General features: G+C 37.4%; 1 protein-coding gene across 2 annotated transcripts in view; it reads left to right on the top strand.

The window, feature by feature from the left end:
* egln1a (egl-9 family hypoxia-inducible factor 1a) overlaps positions 1-26119 on the top strand; it is a 40115-nt gene that overhangs the window by 12663 nt on the left and 1333 nt on the right. For both annotated transcript variants that reach the window (XM_030155303.1, XM_030155301.1), the window contains exons 2-3: positions 12739-12858; positions 25868-26004. In XM_030155303.1, coding sequence (XP_030011163.1) covers positions 12739-12858; positions 25868-26004 — 257 coding nt within the window. The remainder of the gene's footprint in view (positions 1-12738; positions 12859-25867; positions 26005-26119) is intronic.

Genomic DNA, 26119 nt, shown 5'->3' on the forward strand with positions numbered 1-26119 from the left:
CTGTCTTCACCTCAGATTCATGTAAAAGTGTGAACGTCCCATGTTTGTTTATTTATTTATTATGTGTTGTAGTTTTTCAGATCTGGAAATTTTGAAAGTAAACTTCTGAAATTATACATTTTGATTTGTTTTATAGTTAAAAATTTACATTTTCTTGTGAGATCATTCTCAAACTCCTCCAGTCGTTCATGGAACACAGTAATAAGGTAAATTCAGATATAACCCCGAAACCATGTTTGTATGACATGATAGTCATACAGCATTAACGATCAGAGCTAGATGATGAAAATAACTACCCTTTTATTCTTTTAATGTTATTTATTTCTTATTTGTATCATGGAAATGGATCCCAAATGACTAAAACACATGACAATAATATGAATCTACATTAAAACACAACTATTCTGTGTGATGGAGTTCATTTGTTTAATTATTTTGAATGTAAAACCAAAAACAGTAAAGAAAAACTAAGAAAAAAACCCCAACATATTCAAAAACGAATGTGATGAAGTGCAGCTTATACCCCCCCCCCCCCCCCCCGTCTTTTTCTGCTGGAAACAAAGTCCCGTGAGCCACAGAATAAACTCATATATTTTACACATATCAAAAATAAACTGTCCAAGTCTACATACATGATATATTGTATATCATAGTTCATTATTCATAGTCATATAATATTATACGCATTAATTATATACTATTACATATAAATACATTATACAGTGATGTAACAACAACATAGGATAATTATATTTACATTGTATAATACGTACTATAATACATTATTTATAATCATACAATATATACACATTATTTATATTGTATAATAATACATTATATATAATAATACATTATATATTAATACATTCTCCAATTATTAAACAAGAACAAGAAATAAAACGATGTGAAAGACACAAGATGAAACTGAAGGTTCAGTTTAAATCTGATGAACTGAACAGATAAATATGAGTCATTGAATGTATTTTTATATAAATCTTTGTCCTTTTCTGTCTGATATAAACATAATCAGATGATCTGTGCTCGTGGATCGTTCAGGTCCAGGCTGATGTTGGGTTTGTTGTATTTTTCCTCCTTTTTTTTATGCAAATCCGTCTTTATTTTCGTCGTAACAGATGGATTCCTGTCGGTGGAAACGATCTGCTGGTGTTTATGTGGTTGTTGTGAACGTGACGTTGTCCTTTGAGGCCAAACTAAATGCTTCCGCAGCGCCGCGCCATGACCTCGGCTTCGCTCTCCTTCGCCGTCGGCTGTGGATGGCGGTCGGCTTCTGAAGTGGAGGCTGTGGAATGTAGACGAACGACAACGCGAGCGAGGTCACCTCCTAATGAGGCCGCCAGGAATGCGGAAGAGCAGCTGGTGGAGGGAAGAGGAAGCTCAGATAGGGTCAGGGGTCAGAGGTCAAGGTGGCGGCCGGGAAAAGCCTCCTCTGTGACGGCGGTGGAAACCATCTCAGGTCCGTTTCAGAATGTCTTCAGGTTCAGGTTGAGCAGCGCCATGTGTTTCAGACTCAGACAGTTTCATCAAATTTAACCCTTTAACACCCATTCAAACCACTGACAGATGGACAACATTTAATATAATATTATCCTGTTTATTTGACCTTTTTCAGTTTAAATCCTGTATTTTCTTATATTTAATTCACTTATCATGAAGATATTTATTCAAACTCAGAGTAAATTCAAAGGTTATTTTATCAAAACAGAGAAAAACTGAAGAAAAAGTGCCTTTTTCAGTCCGATCTGAACATAAACCCAGTGTGTCCATCCACTGTCATTGATCCAACTCCACTGGTTTTACTGGTGAATCAGTGTTGGAGAAGATGATTATTATTGTGCTTTTTTATTCGTTTTACATGTTATTTTATTTGTTGTTCAGTTTGTTACCTATTTCATATTTTCTTTGAATTTTGTTCAGTTTGTGGCTTATTACCTCCGCCAAGGAGGTTATGTTTTTGCCAGGGTTTGTTTGTTTGTTTGTCTGTTTGTTTGTGTGTCTGTCTGTTAGTGTGCAACATAACTCAAAAAGTTATGGACAGATTTGGAACAAATTTTCAGGGTTTGTTGGAAATGGGATAAGGAAGAAATGATTAAATTTTGGTGGTGATCGGGGGGGGGGGGGGGGGCACTGATCAGCCTTGGCGGAGGTCTGCGCTCTCCGAGTGCTTCTAGTTTTGTTGATGTTATTGTTTTGTTGATTTATTATTCATTTTTGTTCATTTCAATCATTCATTTGGCTGTTTTTTTTTTTCATTTTGTTGCTTATTTTATTCTGTTTTATTTCATGTTAATCAATTTTTTTGTGTATTTCTTTCACGTTATGTAATATTTGGTACATTTTTTATTTGCTTTTGTTCATTTTACCCAGTGTGTCCATTCACTGTCATTGGTCCAACTCCATGGGTTTTACTGCTGGATCAATGTTGTAGAAGATGACTGTGTTTCCATGGTAACCACAGAGCCTCTGAACGTCCAAATGGGTCATATCTGAGGACCATGAAAAGATGAAGAACTGTATTTTACTCCAATTATTGACATGGATTGATAGGATTAATGGATCAACAGGAATTAAATAGTTCAGTCAGGAGATGGTTTGGTTGATTGTGGATGTTTGGGTCGGTAAGGGTTAAAGGCCTTGAATGGTTTGATCAGACGTGGCGTCGTCGTCTGCTTATGTCAGGCCTTATGACCACATCACATGAATCAAACCAGGGCAGAACGACCTCAGAAAGACATTTACAGATATGGAGTCTGGAGGCAGTTCAGTATAGAACTGATGTTCTATTCTCCACAGTCCCTCATATCGTCACCTTCCTAAAATTATACCTGTTGATCCACTAATCCTATCAGTCCATGTCAATAATTGGTGTAAAATACAGTTCTTCATCTTCTCATGGTCATCAGATATGACCCATTTGGACGTTCAGAGGCTCCGTAGTTACCTTTGAAAACACAGTCATCTTCTACAACATTGATTCTCCAGTAAAACCTAAGGAGTTGGATCAGTGATAGTGAATGGACACACTGGGTTTATGTTCAATTAATAACAGATTGGACTGAAAAAGACACTGTTTATTCAGTTTTTTAAATTTTTTATTTTACCTTATTTAACCAGGAAGTCCCAAGTGTTCTTTTTGATAAAGTAACCTTTGAATTTATTCTGAGTTTTAATGAACACCTACATGATCAGTGAATTAAATATAAGAAAATACAGGTTTTACACTGAAAAATACAAAATTCATACGATAATTAGGGATGAGAATCGATAAGAATTTAATGATTCCGATTCCATTATCGATTTTGGTTATCGATCCGATTCCTTATCAATTCCTTATTGATTCTCATTGGGTGAGGGAATAAAAGAGTACAAACGGGTGTGCTTGCATTAACTGTCTTTTATATTTCCATCTGCAGAGAAAATATAACATATACAGTATGAACAAATAATAATAACAGATGACGCCGGGCCCGGTTCGGGGGGGGGGGGCAAAACTACAGGCTCTCTACTAATTCCTCTATTGCTGCATTTCTACTACGTGGAACCAGTTCGACTCTGCCCGTCTCCCGTTGTTGTTCACCTCATTTCCTTTCCCCTACCTTTGGAAACTTGTATTTGTGGGGGTACAACGTTTGTTGCCCGCACCAGAACTGGAACTGGGCCTGGATGACGGCCTGGTGTTCACTCTGCCCCTAGACTCACAAGTGCCACTAAGTAGAGAATCAAATGAATCACATGCTGTGGACAAATGTTTGAGCAGACTGGAGGGATTCCACCCTTTAGAAGAAATGGAAGCTTTGACAGTGTCCCAGTGGACCTGGTGTGGTCCTTTTGGACCTGGTGTGGTCCGTTTGGACCCAGTGTCGTCTTTTTAGACCATTTCTGCCTCAACACTGTGTTGTCTATGTTCTGACCAAAACAATGCAGTGTACGCATGACGTCATCACACAACGAAGGCGGAATTACGAAGCAGAATTGTTAAGCAGATAGGCAAACAATTCCAAGGAATCGAGCTACTGGGATGTGGTTCTTGATTCCCATCCCTAACGATAATTTTAGAATAAACGGTGGTATGTCTTTGGAAAGGTTGAATGTATAGAAAAATTCATCTGGAAGTCACTACAGAAATAGTTTTGTATTTTTATGGGTAAAGATGGAAAAACTAGACATTTCAGAAGTAGAACCTGTTCTCTCCTTTAGAACCAAATGGACTCCAGTGTCATTAGATAAAATGACGTTATAAGCAGATGTATTATCCTCGCTCAGTCCTGAAGGTAGCGCTGGTTCTAGACCCGGTTCTAGACCCGGTTCTAGACCTGGTTCTGGTACCAAAACCAAATGCATAATGTTTTTTTGAGGTGATAAGTTGTTTTTTTTTTTTTCTTTTAAACACTTTGTGGTGTTGGAGTAAATCCTGTTCGGACTCATTATCAAACCTTGATTTCCTGCAGTTGAAGTTTCTGTTGAGTTTAAGGAAATGAAAGGTGAAACTGCCCCCCCCTCCAATCCTCACACATCTGAATCCACATAAATACCCTCCTAGCGGCGTCTGTTTACCCATCCCTAGCCTTGCAGTGTGTGTGTGGGGGGGTGGGGGTGGTGATGGGGGGTTGGCCAACCTTCCTCACGCTCTGCACGTAGCACAACCATTAAAATACTGCTCCCTCTGGAGGGAGGCCAGGAGTCAAAGTTTACAGCAGTTCACTCCTCTTCTTCTGCAGCCCCACCCCTCCCGCTGTCTGTCGGTGCCCCCCGCCCCTGCCCCCCTCCTTCACAAACACCAGCTCTTACTGTCTTCCACTTTCTGACAGGAAGCCTTTTGTCAGTCGCCCCTCACCCGCTTTGATTCCCAGCAGCCCCTTCTTCTTCGGAACCCCGCCCTGTTGTTAAAATCGATAGTGTCAGATCACGAACCCCCACCCCACCCCTACGCCACCAAACCCCACCCCCCACCCATCTTTATTTTGGAGTTTTTGTTGTTTTTCTGCGTCAAAGGCCCCGATGCTGCACATTCCAGTGGTAACCTGCATCACTCTGAAGACGTGAGTCCAATGCGGACTGACGCAAATAACTGGGGGGGGGGGGTTGAGGTGGTGGTGTGTGTGTGTGTGTGTGGGGGGGGGGGTGCAGAATGTGTGATTTTAGAGGATTAGAAAGACTTCACACATCAGATTTGTGTAAAGATACCGTGGCGAGCGTCGGACTGTTTTCGCATACGAAGCCTGTAAAGTGTGACATGATATGAGTGCAGGAGTGGAGTCTGCGTTGGATGTTTATAATAATGTTGATACAAGTGTGTGGAAGAATGTGGTGGAACTTGCCCTCTGTTTGTCGTATCACTGCTGATGCATGAGGGTTAAATCTGACGCCTGTGGTTGTGTTTTCACCTAAACTCCCCTTTTATCTCCTCGCCATCACGTGTTAATCTGACCCATTTGGACCGGTGATAACTAGGGATCCTACTATATGATGCACGTTCTGTGTCCATCCGATCGATGTTGCAGCAGAGGAGGCGTTTGTACAGATTTTCCTCAGCCTTCACAGGCCTGATCGCCGCCAAACTCGCCAAATGAATAGAAACATTACCTGACTATCTACTGAGCACAATTTTATATCTGTATTCAAATGTTGTGTGGTTTGCTGGGAGATTTTAGCCTCTCATGCCATCGTACAATGGCACCACGGGTACAATGCCGCTAGTGTAAGAAAATATTGGTTCTGCAATATATCGCGATATATTCATTTCACAATACTGTATCAATATTAACAAGTACTGTTTCAATATTTTTAGGTATTTATTCAAATGCAGACATTGTGGAGGTTCATTTGTGTTTTTTTTTTTTTTATTGTTATTATTATTTAACACTCTTTTTCTTTTGTTGGGATTGAACTAAAATACTGTTCTAATGTTAGTTCTGAACTAAAAGAGTATGATTATTTGAACAGGATCTTAAACTGTAATGTCTGTAAAACATAATTTCAGTTTGGACACAGGAACATTTTATGATATAACATTAGATCCTGTTGTGATCAAATAAAAATGTGTCTAATATTTGTGCAGATTTATGGTGTAATTCAATTCTTCAAGGAAATAATCTTTCAGAAAAAAAGAAACAAACAAAAAATTGCCTTTTTAACAGTATCATGATATATCGTATTGTGATTTGTATCGTATCGCGTACACAGCCCTGGTGATAACAGCAGCAGCAGACACGAAGTACATCTGTGCTGGAGTTTGATCTAAACTCTGACAGTTTCCTTGTGTTTTCCTTTGGTTTGTGTGTGTTTAGTGTGTGTGTGATGCTTTGTGTTGTTGTATTTGTGCATCATTTCGGTCCATGTTATTCCAGTGTGTGTGTGTGTGTGTGTGTGTGTGTGTGTGAAGTAAACACTTGTCTACATGTTTGAACTGTTCATCCATCTGTGTCGCTGACCTGCTTCATTCAGTCACAGATTATGGATGCATTTATCCAACAGTTTTACTGTCAATCCAAATGTTTTTAACTCTGTCACTAAAGCATCTCAGTAGTAGTAGACTCGGTAGTTAGACCAGCAGATCACACATTTATACTAATTCTACACTGTCTGAAGCTAACGTTTCACAGAAACGGGCATCGTTGTCCTTGATCAGTATTAATATTTGTCTTAAACATAAAGATGTTTGCAAAGAAAAAACAATAAAAGCCCCAAATTTCCCTGTATGTAGATGATACTCTATTATATGAAACCCCCAAAAATCTAGTCCAGAAGCAGATGGTAGTCTATTTTATGTATACATAAGAAAACCACATATCAGCGATCTGAAAAAAAGAAATGTATTCATTCACTTTCATCAAAAACAACACATCACATAAACTGTGTAGGTTAAACTAAAACCATCACTAAAGAATCACTGCAGTAAACAGGTTCATGTAAAATACTGTAATAATCAGATAAATGGGATTTCAAAGTGAATTTTAATTAAATAGGACATTTTGATGGCACTCTTTCTAGGGGATTACATGATAAATTAACATAACTGACTATCTAAAATTATGTAAAGTAAATCAGACTCAGTAGTTGAATCTGTGAATTTCAAACTTACACTGGTTCTATACTGTCAGAAGGCGACACTTCACAGAAACAGGCATCATTGTCCTTTATCTGTATTTATGTCTTAGTCATAAAAACATTTGCAAAAAAAGACAATAAAACCCCCAAATATCCCTGTACGCAGATGATACTCTATTATTTAAAACCCCCAAATATCCCTATATGCAGATGATATTCTATTATAACCCCTCCCATATATCCCTATATGCAGATGATATTCTATTTTATATAAGAAAACCAAATATTAACATTTTAAACAATTTGAGAAAATGACATGTTTTTACGTCACTATTTCATCAAAAACAATACATTACCCAAACTGTGCAGGTTAAACTAAAACCAATGTAAGGGAATCACTGCAATAAACAGGTTCATGTAAACTACTGTAATAATATTAGAAACTCATTAAAATATGTTTAATTAAATAGGAAAGTTTGACAACCCTTTTTTGTTTTAGTTATGTGATAAATTAAGATCAGTCACTATTTAAAATTCAGAGAATTACCAGTAGAAATGAAGTAAAACCATTAGAAGTTTCAGGAAAATCAGGGAATTTAAACTTTAACGTAGAATCTGACATTTTGATTTAAAAAAATCAAGTTTTATCTGTATCTTTAAACATGAATTGACTGTAACTCCACATTTTAAACCTGGTATTTCATACACGTTACATTTATGTTTCCTTTTTCACTCCCGATGTTTGTCTAATTAAATTCAGAAAACACTGAAACTGTGTAATTAAAAGAACAGAGTCGACCTTAGGGTTTTCAGGAACTGAACTGGCTGCATTTTTGCATAATTCTGGATACGTTCTGAGCTGAATACTTCAGAAAATATACAGTCCTCCTGTTCTTTAAACAGTCGTGTACATTATATTCTCAGCCCATGTGTAAGTGTTGTCTGTAAATACTGTAGACCAGGGGTGTCAAACATGTGGTCCATGGGCCAAACCCGGCCCACCAAAGGGTTCAGTCCGGCCTGGGGGGCGAACTAGCAAAGTGCAAAAATTACACTGAAGATATTAACCCTTTTATGGTGTTAAACTGGTTTTAGTTCAGGTTCCACATACAGACCAATGTGATCTAAAGTCAAATAATAACACAATAACCTATAAATAAAGACTACAAATTTTCTTCTTGTTTTAATGTGATAAAATAATATTACATTATACCTAGAAATAATGACAGTCAACATTTTTTCTTTCTTTTTTTTTTTTTTAACAAACTATCCTTTAACAATAAAATAGGAATCAAGGGTTGTTAAACCTATGTTATGCCTATAAATAAAGACAACTTGTAAATTTTCTCCTGTTTTTGTGCAAAAAGTAACATTAAATTACGAAAATATTTACATGAACAAATGATCCTCTAACAATAAAATGTGAAAAATTGAAATGTCTCAAGAAAATTAAGTGCAATGTTAACAATATTCAACCTGTTATTAAATATTTTGTGCCTTTGTAGATCTGATCCATAATGCTCATGTAGAAATGATAAGTTGAGGCATAATATTGTTAAAATTGCACTTGATTTTCTTACGAAATTTCATTTTTTTTTCAGGTTATTCACATCTTTTTTGTGTGGATAGTTTGTAAATATGAATATTTTCATAATTTAATGTTTTGTTTGGGGTTTTTTTGCACTAAAACAAAGAGAAAAAATAGGAGTTGTCATTATTTATAAGTTACAATGTTGCCCCTGAACTAAAATGAGTTTGTCACCGCTGCTGTCCATAAAACAGAATATGACGGTGTGTGGTTTGAGCAGCTGTTTGTCCATGAATGAGTCGTTTTGAACCTAAACTAACAGTCTCCACTCCGTCAGACGCTCGTTACAGATTAAAGTGGGTTTTGTTGACGCTGTGTCGATGTTAAACAGATGTGTGGTGTTTGGGGGGGTTCTTCCGGGTCAGGTTTCGGGGTTAAACTGCCGTCGGATGGAGTCGTGTTTGAGGAAATAACGGCGTCTGTGGGAGTCCTCCTGGCGATGGACGAGTCCCCACTTGTGCGTCCTTTTCTCTGGAGACGTCGCGTTCAGTGCAAGTTTGTCGACTCCATGTTTACACCAGGGAGTTTACAGGAGCTCATAGGGGTTCAGTGCCAGCACCTAAGCAGATCATGCAGGTCTTCATGGAGCAGGAAAAGGCCAGGGGAAGTCCACGAGCAGCGCGATATCTCCGGTTTATTTCCTCGTTGGTTTAAAGTTTATAAAGAGGCGGCGGGCGACAGGGTCCATGTGCGAGCAGGTGAAACGTGGACAATAGAGTCTGAAGAACTGGATCATCTACATCCACATCACATGAAGAGCAGGGATGGTTCAGTTCAGGATCCACATGCAGACCAATATGAGCTAAAGAGGATCAGAACCAGGCAATTAAGAGCAGAATTAACAATAAATAATGACAGATACTAATGTTTGGCTTTGTTTCAGTGTCAAAAAATAACATTAACCCTTTGATGCATGAATTATGAGAACCTTACTCAAGTTTTTTTTTTTTTTTCATGAGTGTTTTTTTTTCCTCTTTAGGCGTGAAAAAAACAATGTAATAGAAATTTTTTTAATAAACCTATTTTTTATGGAGTTACAAAAATGTCCACTCAGCTGGACGCCATGCATTTAGTTTTTGAAGCAAAGAAACATGTATTTAAAACATAATAACATGAAATAAAAACATTTTAATGCGGCTAATCAGATGTTTTATCACATTTTTATCATACTGTATTTATTATTCACTTCATGGCGATAATATGCAAAAAAAACCTTTTTGTGTAAGACTGTTAATTACAGTCTAATAACAACTCGCAATTGATTTACACTCAAACATGTTACCGCAGATCAGGTTTATCAAGAACAGCAAAGTTACAGTAATGGTATGAATTGCCGTGTATGAGATGGTGGATAAGCGTCCACTGTGTTGGCTGATATGCAAATAAACAACAAAACCCATGAATATACAAGAGAACAGCTGTAGAATAGCTGTCCACTGTAGTGGCCACTATGCATGAAAGTGTTAAATTATGGAAATATTTACATTTAAAAGCTGTCCAAACAAAAAAAGATGTGACTAAACTGAAAGTAATGACATTTCTGGAGAAAAATAAGTGCAATTTATAACAATATTCTGCCTCAACTTATCATTTCTACATGTGTATTACAAATCAGATCTACAAAGACACAAAACATTCAATAATATTGGTACACTTCCACTGAATTTACTTTAGACAGTTCAAGTTGTTCATATTTGTTCAGGTTATTCATATTTTATTGTTAAAGGATAGTTAATAAATGTAAATATTTTCATAATTGAATGTTATTTGTTTGCATTAAAACAAAGAAAAAATGTGGAGTTGTCATTATTTATAGGTATAATGTAATATTATTTTATTACATTAAATCAAGAAGAAAATGTGCAGTCATTATTTATATGTTATTGTGTTATTATTTTACTTCAGATCATCTTGGTCTGAATGTGGAACCTGAACTACAACCAGTTTAATATCATTGACTGTCAGTATCTTCAGTGTCATTTTTCCACTTTGTAAATTTATCATGTGGGCCTGATTGGACCCTTTGGTGGGCCGGTTTTGGCCCACAGGCCCTATGTTTAATACCCCCGATGTAGGGTGAGATGAGTCCATAACGGAGCTCCGAAAGACCTGAATCTGAACCTGAACCTGGACCTGAACCTGAACCTCTAGACCACACTGCAAATTATTTGGTTCTTACCAAGATCTTCTTGAAGATGTTCTTACCAAACAAACAAATTTAGATTTAGAAGTGTTAGATAATTTATCTTGTTTTAAGAGTTAATGTCATATTTTAAGTGTTCAGCTTCACACTATAATCTTATTTCTAGATTTATGAATAAATGAATGAATGAATTTATTTTTGGTTTTACATCAATCACTGTACTTAGTACATTAATCGTAATAAACATAAAAATCAAAAAAGGAATAGGCTAGAAGCAAAAGCTTATTTTTTGCCTATTCTTTTCACCTAGTACACTGCATACATCAACTTAAATGTGTACAGCATCGAGCATTCACACCATAATAATAATAATTAAAAAAAAAAAAAAATCAACAACAAAAAGCATATCTGCCATCTCAATTCAATAGTTCTGAATAATTTTAAGCTTTAGGCCCTTTTTTCCTTTTTTTTTTTTTTTTTTTTGCTTTAAAGTTCGCCAAAGGAGTGAATAATTTAAATGCATCATAAGGTCCATTCCATAATTTCTCACCCACAATCCCAGTCCATCTAGACTTCACATTTGTCCTCACTTTAATCCACTCACACATATGAAAAACTCTGAAAAAACTTAATTCAAGAAATCTTGTCAAGTGAGTTGTTTTAGTACCTTTTTCCTCAGATTTAGTGTTTTTATTTAGTTTTTAGACACCCTTTTTTTGCAGTGCATGACCATCAGGGACTGGGATCAGGACCCTGTCATGGTTTTAAGACATTTTATTTTCACCCAAATTATTTATTAGAACCCAGACCAACTCTGAACCAGCAGGAGTCACTGATTTAATGGGTTCTTTTTAATTCCAGCTCATTCTAACCCTAACTTCAGTGCCCTCCACATCCACTGATATTTTAGACCCTGTTTTGGAGACAGTGGTTAGTCCTTGAACGCATCACCATCCGGGGGAGGTTCTTCTGAATAGAGTTTGCGTAGCGGGTTTCATTTGATGAGTTAAAAACCTTCAGACCGGTTTCATGTGAATCCAAACCACAGTCTGGTTAAGAAGAACCGAAACTTGATAGATTTCCATTAAATCAGCATTTCCTGAAACTGAACTTATTCTGCTGTGATTATAAACAGACGGTAATTCTCAGAAATCACCACAGGTTCATCTTTTCCTTCTATTCCAGTGTGGAAAGTTTGTTTGCTGTTAATTTGTTATTATTAATAGTAGTATTATTACTACTACTTACATACATATATTAGTTATATATCGTTGTTACAACTACTATTACTATTATCACTTTCTTATAATAATAATTATTGTCCTATGATAATTAAAATGTATATAGTACATAATATAGTATACATAGTACTAGTAGTATAGTACATATAATATTATAGAATAGGTCTTTATTTTCACTGTTACAGGAACAATGAAAAGTCATTTAGTGTCAAACATTTAATGAGCAAGAAGAAAACATCACACAAAATACATAAAAATATAGACAATGTTCAAAAAGAACAAGATAAAACTATTAACCATACTCTTCTTACAGCTTGTTTCACCCTTTCTTCTGTTTTTGATAAGTTGTAATGTTTGTACAGTTGAATTTATTTTATTTTTGAGACTGAACCCACCACATTTCTTAATTTTCATTTATCCCTGATCAATGATGTGACACTGTCGACACAGGTGACTGATGTACAACAAAAATAATATAATAAATCAATTTGTTTTAGACTAAACACCAGGACTCGACCCACTTGCATCTGCTGCTGCTCTTATTATTTTAATGTCATTTAAACCTTTTCTATCGGTGATGGGGATTCTTTGTGGGTCTTTGTTTCTTTTTCATCAAACACATCATTTTTGTCGCTGTGACTTCGATGGGATGAATTTATTTGCTTTCGTACATATTTCCTGATCTTTTTCTTTCTCTCCAGGCGATGGTGGCGTGTTACCCAGGAAATGGGACAGGATACGTCCGCCATGTGGACAACCCCAACGGTGACGGACGCTGCGTCACGTGCATTTATTACCTAAATAAAGATTGGAACGCCAAGGTACGACAACCCCACATGTACTTGAATGTAGCATCACTGTCTGAATGTGTTTTCATTAGTTTTCTTCACTCGCATCCTGACAAACATCCAACCTGTTTGTCGTAAACGTTGGAGGAGGGGTTTTTTTTTATCTCATCGGTCGATAAGTGCGATAAAAACTTTAACAGATCGATGAGCTGTGGATGAGGCGTTGGTGTCGTTAGACATTCCTTCAGTCATCTTCTTCCCTGAAACTGCTGCTCAGGTTTATTTCTAATTTTAAATATATCTTCTTTGAGACAATGTCTACAAAGTTTGTTAGCAATTTTGAGAAATTTGTATTTTTGAGACATTTTTTAAATATTCTAAATGTTCCTTTCCTTCTAATCATCCATATTTTGTTGGTTTATAACATGTAAATTGTCACAGATGTAAATATAGTTCCTATTAGGGCTGCTCGATTATAGAAAAAAAAAATAATCACGATTATTTTAGCAATAATTGAAATCACGATTATTAAAAACGATTATTTGTTAACCTTAAAGTTGTTTATTTTTTTCTTGCAAAACAATGTAAAATATACTCTTTAAACATAAATAAAGCTTTTAACCACTAAAACAAAGTATTTTCACTTTTGTACGAAACAAAAAAATCTTTGAATGCAAATAAGTGTACTGTAAATTCAAGTCTGTTTCCTTTTGTAAATAAATAGTGCACTGGAATTAAACTGCTATAGACTTGCCATAGAACTGTAGCAATTTAAAAAAAAAAAAAAAAAGCTTGCGTAAAGTGCAAATTATAAATTCAAGTATGTTCAATGTAGTATGAAACATAGAAAATTCAGTGGCGTGCCGTGAGGTTTCAGTTCAGGCCTTCTGTATACATCAGCCATCTAGAATACGTACGTTAGGGTTATACGGGTTAGGGTTACGTTAATACGGGAGTTGCAGCGTAAAGAGATTCGGAAACTGAAGATTGCATTGCGGAAGAAGTTGTAGACGGAGTTGTTTTTATGTGTTTTAGTTTTTCATAAGATTATGATAAAGGTCGCAGTGGTTAAACTTCAGATGGTTACAAAGGTTTGTTGTGTTAGCGGTCGGTGCGGACACAACTACGAAACACTTTTTGCACGTGATGTGTTTTTGCTCTTCGTCTTCTTCATCAAACCCAAGTGATTCCATACAATTGAATTTGACTTGCCTTTTTTGTTTACCAAGCACTTCTGCTGTGATTCTCCTGCCGTTTTTCCAGACCGCTAGGTACAACTTTCCTCTTGGGGTGGACCTGCCGGCTAGCTGGCAGCTGTAGTTTAGAGGGGGGCGGGGCAGAGCAGCTCATGGGAGCTTGCGTGCACGTGAATTAAAACTCAAAATTAATAATCGTTTTTTCTCGATTACATAATTTTTGTAATTGTTGCGTGTAATAATCGAAATCGTAATTGAATTTCGATTAATTGCACAGCCCTAGTTCCTGTTGGTCATTGATAGAAGTCATATCTGATCTTTCATTTGGGTCCATGACCTTTGACCTTGAGTGACGTTGAAGGGTCACACTTAAGGTCACCAACATCTAGATTTCAATAATCATCTCTGAAACTACTGATCAGATTCATTTTTAATGTTATACGTATCTTCTTTGGGACCAATGTCTACAAAGTTTGTTCACAGTTTTCAGAAATTTTGATTTTAGATTTTTTTTTTTTTTTTTTTTTTTTTATTTTCTAAATATTCTAAATGCTCCTTTCCTTCTAATGGTCCATATGTTGATGTTTTATGACATGTAAATAGTTCCAGATATCAATCTAGTTCCTATTGATCACTGATCCCTCAGTTTCTTGTTCATTTTAATGCCTGGTACAGCTAAAGGTCCATTTGTTTGGACAAATATAATGATACCAACAAAAATAGCTCATAGTAGTTTAATTTCAGAGCTGATATCTATCCATTTAACATGTTTTTTTGATAAAAACCAAAATCACTTCAGTTCTTCCATCAATATCTATGCCATTGTACTGACAAAAGTAGTGCTTTTCGACATTTCATGTTTTCTTTTCTGTCTGTTTTAGTCACATGATACACAAAGGCGTTAGTCCAGTGTTTTTCAACTTTGGGGTCGCCTGGAGTTCAAATAAGGTCGCCTGAAATTTTTAGTAATTGATAAAAATAAAAAATAGAAACTGGCTAATATAAATCTGTGTTGAGTTGACAGAGCCAATCCCAAACTGTGGTTGTGAAACTGCAGCACTGTGGTTCTGTTTATCCTTCAAATGTTCACTGTGGTCAGTTTCAGATGCTGCAGCTCTTTCATAATTCATAGTTTCAGTTCTTGTTCGTTTAGTATTAATTGTCGTCCTTGTAAATCCAAGCTGTAATGACTGTACATATCCTGACCAAGGAAAATAAAATTCTCCTTTTGTGCAGTAATCTACACCTGGATTTACTGCCTCCATCCACAATAATATACATTATATAGACTAAATGTCCTCTAAAATTAACCTGGATTTGAAACAGAGGATAGAAAACTATTACAGGATCAAAAGCAAATTATTTTTAGGCCAAAAAAATTGTCTCTGATTCAAATGTCTGGGGTCGCCAGAAATTTGTGATGTTAAAATGGGGTCAACTACAAGCCAAAAAAGGTTGGAAACCACTGTGTTAGGACTGGATTACAGAACTATTGTTTTTGATGACTTTTGATGGTCTAATAATTATTACCTCCGCCAAGGAGGTTATGTTTTTGCCAGGGTTTGTTTGTTTGTTTGTTTGTCTGTCCGTTAGTGTGCAACATAACTCAAAAAGTTATGGACAGATTTTGATGAAATTTTCAGGGTTTGTTGGAAATGGGATAAGGAAGAAATGATTAAATTTTGGTGGTGATTGGGGGTGGGGGGGCCCACGGGGGGGCCCATTTTCAACAAACCCTGAAAATTTCATCAAAATCTGTCCATAACTTTTTGAGTTATGTTGCACACTAACGGACAGACAAACAGACAGACAAACAAACAAACCCTGGCAAAAACATAACCTCCTTGGCGTGGGGGGGGCCCACGGGGGGGGCCACTGATCAGCCTTGGTGGAGGTCTGCGCTCTCCGAGTGCTTCTAGTTTTTTCTGCGACTATATGGACTGTGATTGGATGAGTTGAGTTCTCCTCCAGTGAAAGTCCCGCCCACTTCTATAGTTAGATTGATGTGCATCCAGACCACAGGACTGGAACATAGAACAGAACCAAGACTGGAACATAGAACAGAACCAGGACTGGAACATAGGACAGAACCTGACACCCTCACACATTCAGCTGGTTCTGGACCACATAGAACATATGGGTCAGACTCAGGTACGTCGTTCATTCGTTCCTCATATGGATCTTGTGTGCGAGGCCGGTTCGTCTCCTCCTGTTTTACTTCGGCGCTGTAGCTGACGTGTCTGTACATGTCATCAGGCCACTCTCTTCATTTCTAATCCCATTAAAACGTTGGGATCCTGTTAATCCAGCCCCGCCCCCTTCAGGATGGGGACCGCCTCCTTGGAGACACGCCCTCCTGCAGGAAAAACCAAAGAATGCCCCAGAAACGCAGTACATGTATGATGGGTTTAAACTGTTCAGGTTAATTTTACTGGACATTATTTAACACAGTTTTATTCATCTGTGATGCATTAAACTCAGGATCTGCATCTTCATCACATCCTGCGTCAATTTAAAGAGGTTTTTACTCATAAATATCAAACTTTTCTTGTAAATTTACAGCTTTGTTGTCTTTTTTTGTAACTGCAGTGACTGTAATCTTAAATATTCCATTAAAACCTGCCTTTTTCTGACACAACATCATCATTTTCTAAGATGTTGAACTCACACAAAGGGAAAGATATGAGGTCAAACTGAGTTTGACCTCTGACCTTTGGCCACCAGACTCTTATTTGTATGTTTTTACCAAATACAGATGAAACCACATATAGATCTAAATTTTTCATGTTCATAGTCAGTTTAACCTGTTCCCTCTGCTTCAGTAGTGTTAATTTTCTCCTGTTTATCAAGTTCCAAAGCTTAGAACTGAAGAACCATGAGGACTAAATGAACCAGTGATGCCTCATCTAAGGAAAAAAACCCTCTAGATTCACAACGTTTACTTTATTAGTTTGTGGATAAAATACAACCTGAACTACATCAGGTTAAATTTAGCTGTAACAGTTTCTTCCCTTTAGTTTTTGTCAAAAAAATTTAAAAATAAGAATACAATTACTGATGGATTGGACCAGTCATGTGACTTCATGACACCAAGTAAGTCAAAGTCCCATTAAAGGTGGGGTAGGAGATCCTGGAGAAATGGTTCGAGCAGCTACATTCTGAAAATACACAACTGAAAAGTCCAAACCCCTTTGTTCAGACTTCCCCCTGAAGCCACGCCTCCAGAGTACTGGAACCCACAATGCTTGTTCCTGAGGGTTCAGAGCACAGAGCAGCATCAACTGCACCCCCCCAGCCTGTAAGCTCTGTGATTGGCTGATTGGTCTGCGGTTGCCTGGATACCCCCACTCCATGAGGAGGCGTGGCTCTGGAATGTTTAGGTTCCGATGGTCCAGTTATTTATGGCATGTTTTCAACAGGAGCCGTCGCTGAAACCCTCGGTCCAATAGAGTGGGTTTAAAACCGGTCCTAAAAGGTACCACTGACAGTACTGACTCTGAAGTATTAGTCCGGTATTAGTGAAGTATTAGTCAAACATTAGTCAAGTATTGGTGAAGTATTAGTCAAACATTAGTAAAGTATTAATCAAATATTAGTCAAGTGTTAGTGAAGTATTAGTCAAGCATTAGTACAATATTAATACAGTATTAGTGCAGTATTAGTACAATATTAGTACAGTATTGGGGAAGTATTAGTACAGTATTGGTGAAGTGTTAGTACAGTATTGGTGAAGTGTTAGTACAGTATTAGTACAGTGTAAGTGCAGTATTAGTACAGTGTTAGTACAGTATTGGTGAAGTGTTAGTACAGTATTAGTACAGTGTAAGTGCAGTATTAGTACAGTTAGTATTAGTACAGTATTAGTGAAGTATTAGTACAGTATTAGTACAGTATTGGTGCAATATTTATGCAGTACTAGCACAGTATTGGTACAGTATTAATGCAGTATTAGTGTAGTATTTACGCAGTATTGATGCAGTATTAGTATGGTATTAATGCAGTATTGGTCCAGTATTATTGCAGTTCTGGTGGTACTGTCCTCTGTCAGAACTCCGGGTCTGGACAAATGGAACCAGCTCCTCAACATTCAAACTGAAATAAAAGTTTAAAAAAACCAAAAACCTCAGATTTAGAGGAAAACCTGAACACATGGTTCAAACCAAACACATGAAAGTCAAAGTGGAAAAAGTGCATCAGTTTTTGTATTATTTCAACACCAGAGTTTGAACTCATTTAAATCAGTTTGAACCAGATCGGACCCTGCATCGTCACACACTTTTAACTGGATTTTCAGGTTTTTGTGCAGGTTTTACTGGTTCAAAGGGTTCGAGACGGTGATAAATGACATGTTTTTAGTGAAAATAATCCTCCAACCTGGAGCTGCAACGACTTAAGTTGTATTTAATGTGTAAATATTTGTACTAGTTTTATTATAAATGAAATGTCCAGATTATTGACACATGGACGCCCAAACCGGACCTGGACCCAGACCCAGGCCAGGACAGATCAGGGTTTATCTGAACCCACTAACATTACCTGCACAAAGGCGCCATCTTGAATACCCATAAACCCTTGGTGTTCCAATCATGTGATCAGTTCCACAAATATATACATAATTTACACCAAGAATTATTAAAAAAAAAAAACCCAACTGTTTACATAATTTACACAAATACAATGTTAATGAAACCAGATCCTGGTTCATATTAATATCAGGTATTTTAATTATGTATAAACACATAATTTTAATAACACAAAAATATTTCTGCACACTTATTTATGTATATTTGTTTTAATTATATTGATAATTTATTGTCTTGTACAAATTGCTGTTCTAATTGTGTTTTTATGGATATCTGGTGTATATGTAGAGCTTTATATATTTATGTTTTTTTTTGTTGTGTTGATCTATCAGATTTTTTTTTTAATGATTAGTTTTGTTGGTACTGATCTGATACCGATACTTTTTGTTATTACATTTAGATTTAAATTTGGAGTCATTATGTATAGATTCAGATTCTATTGTTGTTTTCTTTTATAATGTACTTAAACAATATTAGGTTTGATCCAAACTTTAATAGCTGTACTGGTGTTATTCCAGCTTAAACATACAAAATTAAACTAATATAGAAACTATAAAACAGGTTTATTTAATGTGTTTGTGTCTAAAGCCAGAATATGACCAAAGCTCTGCGTCTGCAGTGTTTTAAGGCTGATTCTGATTCTGTTGTTTAGAAGAATATAAACCTAAATGTGAAAAGCAGTAAAAGCCTTCAGAGTTTCCATAAACCACAGTGAACCTGTTCTTTAGACCTGAGGAGTTCCTCAGGGTTCATACAGGTATTTGAAAATCCTTGAAAATGCTTGAGTTTCAACGTTATTTTTTCAAGGTCTGGAAAGTACTTGTAATTCTAACTCTATGATGTGATTTATTTCTTTACTTTTAATATTAACTCAAGCCAAAGCTACTTAGAGGTGATACATTTAGAAAAATAAAACTTTATGTCATAAATTAAATTCCAGGTGTTCTCAGGTGGAATCCATGGTCCACTTTTATTTTAATCTGTGTCTCAGTGTGAGTGTGTCTGAAGAACACCAAGTGACTGTCCTTTTTTGGATAAAACTTTGTGTTCTCTTTTAGTTTATTATTAGTTTATTATGTCGTGGACAATAGGGCTGTGTATTGGCAAGAATCTGGCAATACGATACAAATCCCAGTACTTGGATCACGATACGATATATCATGATATATCATGATACTGTTAAAAAGGCTAATTTTTTGTTTGTTTCTTTTTTTAAATGATTATTTCCTGGAAGAATTGAATTACAGCAGAAATCTGCAAAAATACTAAACACATTTTTATTTGATCCCAACAGGATCTAATGTTATGTCACAAAATGTTCCTGTGTTCAAACTGAAATTGTGTTTTACAGACATTACAGTTTCAGATCTTGTTCAAATGTTCATATTCTATTAGTTCAGAACTAACATCAGAACAGTATTTTAGTCCCAATAAATAAACTACCATCTGCCTCTCAGACAGTAAAAAGTGCTTTTAGGATGCTTCAAATAACCATTATTTAATAAAACAGTGTTAAATAATAAATAAGATATAAACAATAAAGAAAATCAAAAATGAACCTCCGCCATATCTGCATTTGAATAAATACCTAAAAATATTGATACAGTACTTTTTAATATCGATACAGTATTGTGAAAGGAAATATCAATCAGCATCCATAACAGTAAAAAGGGCAGCTTTAGCTAACATGGCTAGTATCCTGCTGTAGTTTAATTTCTAAACTCTTTGCTGTTATCAAACATAATTTCAGGTGTTTATAGCATAATACAAGGTCCATCATTGTGATTAAAAGTGAAAATAATAATCCTCAGTATATGTATTCCTGCAGATGTGGATTTGACCCCGGTGATAATTAAGAGTGTAAGAAAATATCTGTTCTCCAATATATTGCAATATTTCATTTCGCAATACTGTATCAATATTAAAAAGTACAGTATCGATATTTTTAGGTATTTATTCAAATGTAGATATTGTGGAGGTTCATTTTTGTTGTGTTTTTTTTTTTTTTTTCTTTTTTTTTTTATATTTTATTTATTATTATTTAACATTCTTTTATTAAATAATGTTATTTCCTTTGTTGGGATTGTAAAAAAAATACTGTTCTGATGTTAGTTCTGAACTAATAGAATATGAACATTTGAACAGGATCTGAAACTGTAATGTCTGTAAAACACAATTTCAGTTTGAACACAGGAACATTTTGTGATATAACACTGGATCTTGTTCTGATCGAATATAAATGTCTTTAGTATTTGTGCAGATTTCTGGTGTAATTCAATTCTTCCAGGAAATAATCAATCAGAAAAAAAGAAACAAACAAAAATGTCTTTTTAACAGTATCATGATATATCGTGATATATCGTATCGTGATCCTAGTATTGTGATTTGTATCGTATCACCAGATTCTTGCTAATACACACCCTTACTACTGACTATATGTATTCCTGTAGATGTGGATTTGACCCCAGTGATAATGTGAAAATGACCCTTGAAAGTGCTTGAATTTGACCTTGAAAACTGTGTGTGAACCTCGTTATTGTTTCTCAGTGTAAATGCAGACGTCTGATCTTGTAGAAGTTGACTCTTTGTGGTTCCGTTCAGTCCGAACCCATGGTGGAACCGTCCCCTGTATCTGCCTCCGTCGTGCATACTTTCCATCTGTTTTCTAAACTGCTTATCTGCTGCAGCCGTACACGGAGCAGGAAGGCATCCCAGCATGCACTGGGCCAGAGGCAGGGACATGTGAGCGGCGTGTTGGAGCTGACATGAACACACAGACACGTCAGTGTGGCTTTAATGCATGAACAGACCTCAGACCGGTCTGGACCACGTGGACTCAGACCCACTGAGCTGGATCCTGTTTCAGTCTGAAACCAACGGATTAAGAGAAAAAACCCACCAGTCAGTTTATGTTTATGTTTATGTTTGGAGCGGAACTGTACGGACAGAAGCCTGTGGACACGGTGGAGTCAGGTGTTTGTTTTCTAACAGGGGTCTGGGATCCAAAACAATAAGGACTAATGTCAGAATAGAGTTTAATATTATGGGATGGAGGTCAGTGCATTGGTTAGTTTGGGTTAAAGTGTTATCTGTGTTTATAAAATGACTCACAGATGGTTTGGACTGAATTTCAACACTGATTTAAGTGTTTAAATGTTCTTCCTCTAAAATACTTCTCCTGCTCTGACTGTAAATAATAATTTTCTACCTCATCAAACACATCTAACCATCTACTGGCATCACATCTGACTGAGGAAGAAAAATCTACCATTAAACTTTAACGTGTCCCGATCTGTGGGCGTGTCCTGGTCTGTGACTGTCCTGGTCTGTGGGCGTGTCCTGGTCTGTGGGCATGTCCTGGTCTGTGGGCGTGTCCTGGTCTGTGGGCATGTCCTGGTCTGTGGGCGTGTCCTGGTCTGTGAGCGTGTCCTGGTCTGTGGGCATGTCCTGGTCTGTGACTGTCCTGGTCTGTGGGCGTGTCCTGGTCTGTGAGCGTGTCCTGGTCTGTGGGCGTGTCCTGGTCTGTGAGCGTGTCCTGGTCTGTGAGCGTGTCCTGGTCTGTGGGCATGTCCTGGTCTGTGGGCATGTCCTGGTCTGTGACTGTCCTGGTCTGTGGGCGTGTCCTGGTCTGTGGGCATGTCCTGGTCTGTGGGCGTGTCCTGGTCTGTGAGCGTGTCCTGGTCTGTGGGCATGTCCTGGTCTGTGGGCGTGTCCTGGTCTGTGGGCGTGTCCTGGTCTGTGACTGTCCTGGTCTGTGGGTGTGTCCTGGTCTGTGGGCATGTCCTGGTCTGTGAGCGTGTCCTGGTCTGTGGGCATGTCCTGGTCTGTGGGCGTGTCCTGGTCTGTGGGCATGTCCTGGTCTGTGGGCGTGTCCTGGTCTGTGGGCATGTCCTGGTCTGTGGGCATGTCCTGGTCTGTGGGCGTGTCCTGGTCTGTGGGCGTGTCCTGGTCTGTGGGCATGTCCTGGTCTGTGGGCGTGTCCTGGTCTGTGGGCGTGTCCTGGTCTGTGGGCGTGTCCTGGTCTGTGGGCGTGTCCTGGTCTGTGGGCGTGTCCTGGTCTGTGGGCGTGTCCTGGTCTGTGGGCGTCCCATGTGTCTTCCTGTGTGTCCACAGTCTGTCCTGTCTGAGGTTGAACAGGTCTGATTTGTTGAACATTCAAATCCTTTTTTCTCCGTCGTACAAACAGTGGATCCTGGTCTTTGTTTGACCTTTGACCTCGACTGTTGGACGTTATCGTGTGTCAAACATTGACAGACTGAAGCGTGTGTCTGTCAGAGGCAGAAATAAAACCTACAGCGCTGATAAAACAATCTAAAACAGGACTGTGTTTAGTTCAGGTTCCACATTAACGGGCAGAACACTGGGACAGTTTCACTGATTTATATGAAGACGCTACGTTTCTGTTGCGTTCAAGTGCTTTTGTTGTCATAATGAAATGAAAAATGACTGTAACACAATCTATTGTGACGTGAATTCATCGGATACAGTTTTTACAAATTGCATGCACGATGTATGAACAGCCTTGGCAGAGGTCGGTGCTCTCCCAGTGCTTTTCTAGTTTAATATAGTTGACTTGTATTTAGTTTTGACTTTTTTTTTCTCTAATTCAGTTAGTTTTAATTAGTTTTTTAGGCCGGTTTGCTAGTTTTGATTAGTTTTTTTTTTCCTAAAGGCTTAGTTTTAGTTTTGTCGTATCTAGGGATGTAACAATATGAAAATTTCATATCACAGTTATTGTGACCAAAGTTATCACGGTTATCATTATTATCACTGTATTATTGAAATTGTGCTCAAAATGTTCAAAAAGTACTGATACACACACTGAAATTATTTAACCAAGCTGTATTAAAAAAATAATAATAATACAATAAAACAAAAAAATCGGCACAATGTCCCTTCTGTTGCAGAAACATTCAAATATTAACCCTTAGTGGTCTGAGCCTATTTTGTCTGTTTTTCAGTCCTTTTGCTTTTGCCTTTATATACTATATAAACAAATGTTTACTATACCCATGTTTGGGATCTTTTTTTTCCAGCACAACTTCATCTATATCATCTGCCTATTATTTTTTTCACTTTAACCTACTGTATCAACACAAAAGGCCAGAAAACACACAAAAATATATATATAAAATTTGATTTGAAAAATGTATATAATTTATTGCATAAGCAACACAGATGCTTAACGAACCTTTTCAAAGACTTTAAAAGTGAATATTGGTTCCAAATATTAGGTACAGAAAATTAAAATTGTAATAAATTAAAACTATACTCAAATATTTGACATAAAAGCAGATCTTTACATTGGTGTTTTCTCCAGAAAAGTGTGGTAATCAAACACGGTTATCATGATAATTAGAATTTAAACTGTAATACTAACCGTCTGCAATTTTACCGCGGTTTATCATTATAACGGTAATCGTTACATCCGTAGTCGTATCTTTTCTCTTCTTCACCGTCATATTCAAATAAATCCCAGACAGGACTCTGCTGCTTTCTCCCAACTTTAGTCTCCATGTTTCCAGGTAGAGTTCGGACCAGAAGACGACTGGAAACCACAAGTGACGGACCGTCAAGTGTCGTATGGTGCCGCTAGATACAATTGCTAGAGCGAAAAAAAATCAATTTCGTATCAATCTGACATTGACAAAGACAAAAAAACGAAGGGAATTTTATCCTTAATTTTTATCCATTTTAATTAGTTTTGTAAACACACAATACAGTTTCAGTTAGTCGTTTTTTCTTTTAATTGTAGTTTTTATTTATTTCAGTTAACGAAAATGTTTTTTGAATTCTAGTTTTCATCATTTCGTTAGTTTTCATTAATGATAATAACCTTAGCCTGCACATGATACATTCACTTTGCAGGTTCTATCAGTGGAACATTTACAAATCTGTTGTATAAATGGACATAAACTAACATATATGTGGAAGAACACTTTATCACATACCTGAAAACATCAGCAAACCAGCACTTTGATCTGATCAAAATATGTAACATTTAGCACATTTAATGAGGCAGATAATTTCTACAAAAAAAAAAAAAAAAAAAAAAGGTAGACCAGTGTATTTTGCATGTATTGATGGTATTAGTGGATCAGCAGGTATTGGACGGTTCAGATCAGGACTTGGTTCTGGTCACCGGTAGGGCTGTGTATGGGCGAGAATTTGGTGGTACGATACAAAACACAATACTAGGATCGCGATATATCATGATACTGTTAAAAAGGCAAATTTTTTTTGTTTCTTTTTTATGATTATTTCCTTGAAGAATGGAATTACAGCAGAAATCTGCACAAATACTAAACACATTTATATTTGATCAGAACAGGATCTAATGCTATATCACAAAATGTTCCTGTGTTAAAATTGGAATTCTGTTTTACAGACATTAGTTTAAGATCCTGTTCAAATGTTCATATTCTATTAAGGAACTAACATTATTTAATAAAAGTGTTAAATAATAATAAATAAAATACAAACAAAAAACAAAAATGAACCTCCACAATACCTGCATTTGAATAAATACCTAAAAATATCGATATAATACTTTTTAATATCGATACAGTATTGTGAAATGAAATATTGCGATATATTGTAGAACCGATATTTTCTTGCAGCCCTAGTTCTCACCGGTGGATGTTTGGGTCTTTATGGGTGAATGAAAAACCCTTTGTCACCTTCTGCTGATACAGAAAATCCAACATAAACCAGATAAAGTGTTATGGTTCATCTTCCCCACAGCACCTGAAGGCAGCACGAGTCCTGGTCCGGGTCCTGGTAATCCCCCTCCCTCCCTCCGTCCCCCCATGCTGTCCGTCTGTCCGTCGGAGCGGCCGCGGCGCTGCTGGGTGAAGGGCGTGTGCGTCCAGTGTCGGCGTTGCGTGTGAACAGAAGGCCTATCATATCAGCTGTGTGCGAGTGGGAGCGCCACGCTTACAGCAATCTGCTTTTTCACTCTCCAGGTCCTTTATCCAGACGGAGCAGTTTTCCTGTGGCTTATTCTTCCGATCCGTCCACAGGAAGTCCGTCCCCCGCTGCTGCTTCCTATCCTCGCCGTTCAAGCCTTTTCCTCAACATTGTCCGCTGATAATTTAACAAAGCTCACACGCGGGATGCATTGGAGTGGATCTTTTAATACGAGTGGTCGCCGCTCGTTTCCGGTGGCGTGAACGCGTCGTGTCGATGAACGCGATAAAGAGTCCGATCCAGTCCAGGCGGGCCTTCCTGCCTCTGATGTGGTCCTCTGGTCTGTTTCTGCAGGAACACGGCGGCCTCCTGCGGATCTTCCCCGAGGGAAAGGCCCAGTTCGCCGATATTGAGCCCAAGTTCGACCGCCTGCTGCTGTTCTGGTCCGACAGACGGAACCCGCACGAGGTCCAGCCGGCGTTCGCCACCAGGTCAGAGCCCCTTCACACATGGTCCCGTTCAGACATGGTCCGATTCACACATGGTCCCGTTTACACATGGTCCTATTTATACATGATTCTGTTTACACATGGTCCAGTTAACGGT

Source organism: Sphaeramia orbicularis, chromosome 15, assembly GCF_902148855.1.
Source record: "Sphaeramia orbicularis chromosome 15, fSphaOr1.1, whole genome shotgun sequence".
Lineage (NCBI taxonomy): Eukaryota > Metazoa > Chordata > Actinopteri > Kurtiformes > Apogonidae > Sphaeramia > Sphaeramia orbicularis.